The 2867-nt window shown below is 43.5% G+C and overlaps 1 protein-coding gene across 1 annotated transcript in view; it reads right to left on the reverse strand.

The window, feature by feature from the left end:
- The window catches only part of FAM161B (family with sequence similarity 161, member B), a 9027-nt gene that overhangs the window by 3530 nt on the left and 2630 nt on the right, over positions 1-2867 (reverse strand). The window contains 2 exon segments of the mRNA XM_010134477.1: positions 63-190; positions 584-921. Of these exon segments, the coding sequence (XP_010132779.1) occupies positions 63-190; positions 584-921 (466 nt within the window).

Genomic DNA, 2867 nt, shown 5'->3' on the forward strand with positions numbered 1-2867 from the left:
CTCTTTCCTCCATTTTGCTCATTAGTTAGTGTATGGTCTTGTACACAAACTTTTCTACTTACCTAATAGCAGATTCCCCTTTTCTAGTAGAATCTGTAATATGCACTGGAAGGGTGTTGGAAGAGAGAGAGGGAAGTCCCATCAGAGAATGCTTTTTTTGCACTGAAACCTTGCAAAATTGCTGAGAATCCTGAAAAAAAGGGAACTTCATTCAGTTTGTTTGTTCACAGTACAGAATCTCCTCTGTTCTTTGTCTAAAAAAGACAGTTGAGGTATGTGGGCAATGCACTCATTCTCTCTTCCAGCAGTAGGGATTTACATGGAGAGGGGCTGAGAGATGAGGGGAGGGATGTGTCGTAAGGAGTATGGAAGGGTAGCTAAGCCTTAGCAGCCATAGCTTATCTTTGTGTAGAATTTTGTTCTCTGGTTTGTCCTAAAATTATGCAATACTCCCAAGACAAGTACAGAGGTTACAGGTCATTAACCATAAATAACCAACCATCCATAAATAAATGCTAGAAATTTAAGAAGTTGCTATCTTGATCTGAGAAAGCGGCATCACAGAAATAACCAGTCATCTCACCTTTATCTCTTCATTAGCCTGCTTCTGCCTGCCATGGAGATTGGAGCTTCTTAGCCTGAATGGCTTATTACGACTTGCCACTTTGATTTCTTGTCTCCTTACTACTTCACACTGAAATGCCCAGTAACATCTTTCAAAATCCAGAATTGTTGGATTAATCCTTGGCTTGAAGCAAAAACTTTTATTCTGCAAGAAGCCAAATCTTTCCTGCTTACTTTTAGTGGCTGTTTGGGAATAAGGTTCCCTTTAAGAGTTCCTAGTATCTACAGGAGCCACAGAGCTCTCCAGCAAATCCTTTGCTCTCATTTGAATGTGGATTTCTCTGTAGAGTTCAGCTTCTAATGAATAAAAGCAAAGCAGTGAGAAGAATACAAGTTGACATAAAAGGCTGTGAAATTGTCACTGTACAACTAAACTTTTCTTCATGGTGGCAGCTACACATACAGGAGAGACTAGAAATCTTGTGTTTTATTCCCCACTTTCCAGCTTCTCTCTCCTCTGCCTCCTGAGAAAAAGAAAAATCAGAGATACCAGAAGAAACATGGTAGAGTCTCTTTCTTGGGCATTAATCTCTAGATATTTCTTTCACTTATCAAGAGTAAGTTACTGGACAGACCTTCTACTCCTATTCCTGTTAGGGGTATCAGATACTTGTGCCTTTTGTCTTGCAGAAGTGTTGTGCTAATCAAGGTTTTCATATGGAACTCTGTCATTATCTTGTCTGTGTGATCCAAATGGGCTTTTCAAATATACTTGTAATGGATGATGGCTTTTCTATGTAATATCCAGCAGCATTTGTCTATATTGGAAAAGTAAGGAGCATTTGGTGGATGGATCATGTCTTGTGATGTGTGTGACAAACTTCCCACAGAAAGATTGTGTTTCAGGATATAGCATCAAGAGTCCTTTTCCGTGCAGCACTAAATATTTGAGAAAATGCAGACAAACAGTTGGCTGTGGGTTGGGGTTTTTTTGCTTTTAGAAAATCAGTAATACTGTTGGCAAAATAAGACTTTTCTTGAGTCTAAGTTTGCACTGACTGCGGTAAGAAATGTTCATTCTTCCTCCCTTCTCATATACTAGATAGAAACAGAAAACTGGCTTGTCCTTTGCTATCCTTTTCGTTTCTAATCTATTTAGTTTAGTACACCAAAACAGAACGTTTTCTCATGAAACCTGAACTGCTGTATACTCAAGAAGAAATCAGTGGGAAACAGTAAAAAAAAAAAAAAGAAAATGAAAGGGGTGAGAAAAGCAATGAGAAAGGTGGTGGTTTAGTTCCTATATTCAAGCATGCTTACTTCCAGGTCACCTCTGTGGGGACTTAAGCCATCTAAGAGCGAGCAAGCATCAGGAAGATTTTTTTTGGCTATTCCTCTGACTAGAATGGTCCTGGCACCTGTCTCCCCTGTTATTGCACATAAAGTGGAGAGCAAGTGGAAAGGTAACTGAAAACATCAGAATGGCAGGAGAGACTGGATTACTGCACTATTACTGAGAACCAAACTAATTGACTGATTTGGGCTCAGGAAGTATTTTTCTCCTAAGGGTTCTGTGCAGCACAGATCACTTTGGTGGGAGTAAAAATGTCAGTTTCAAGATACTGCATGGATGTTGGACTCTTTTGGAACTACATCTCTCTTCACCTTTCAGTCACCAATCATCTAAGACCCTTTAGAGTAACCAGAAGCATGGAATCCAGTGCAGGGAAGGATTTCCAAACTGGATTTGCAGCAAAAGGGTATGGACATCTGTCCTGGGTTAGCCAAAACTTCCCATTTTGGAAGCTTTGTTGTGTAGTGACCAATCAGATATTCCCTGCCATGTACATATAAATGCGACATCAATTGGTTAAAAGTTCTGGTGGGCTTCTTCCTGTGTCCGGGTGCTGGCCCTTTAAGAAGCAGCCGGTGACCAGCCCCACCCCGCTCTTCTGCACGGGCCGGGCCGAGGGGAACATCTCTCTGATGGCTTTCGGCTCTGCCTGCCTACCTGTTTTCGGCTCTGCTGTCTGCCTGCTCTGCTCGCTGCCTGCCCCTGCTGTGTTTCGCTGTCGCCGCGTCGGGGAAGGCCACTGTCACCTTGCTGCGAGGAGCCGCGACGCTGCTGCGAAGCCGGGGAAAAAACCCCGCCTCGCTGCTGCTCTTTCTGCCCGCCGTGCGGGACCGGACCCCCTGCACGCCCGAGGAGCCGTCTCCCTGCCTGCCACGCTTTTCGCCGCTGGGTTTGCTTTGCTTCTGCCTCAATCCACGATAGACTGGTAACACCGTGCTGGTTTCGGGTC

Source organism: Buceros rhinoceros, unplaced genomic scaffold (assembly GCF_000710305.1).
Source record: "Buceros rhinoceros silvestris isolate BGI_N320 unplaced genomic scaffold, ASM71030v1 scaffold4534, whole genome shotgun sequence".
Lineage (NCBI taxonomy): Eukaryota > Metazoa > Chordata > Aves > Bucerotiformes > Bucerotidae > Buceros > Buceros rhinoceros.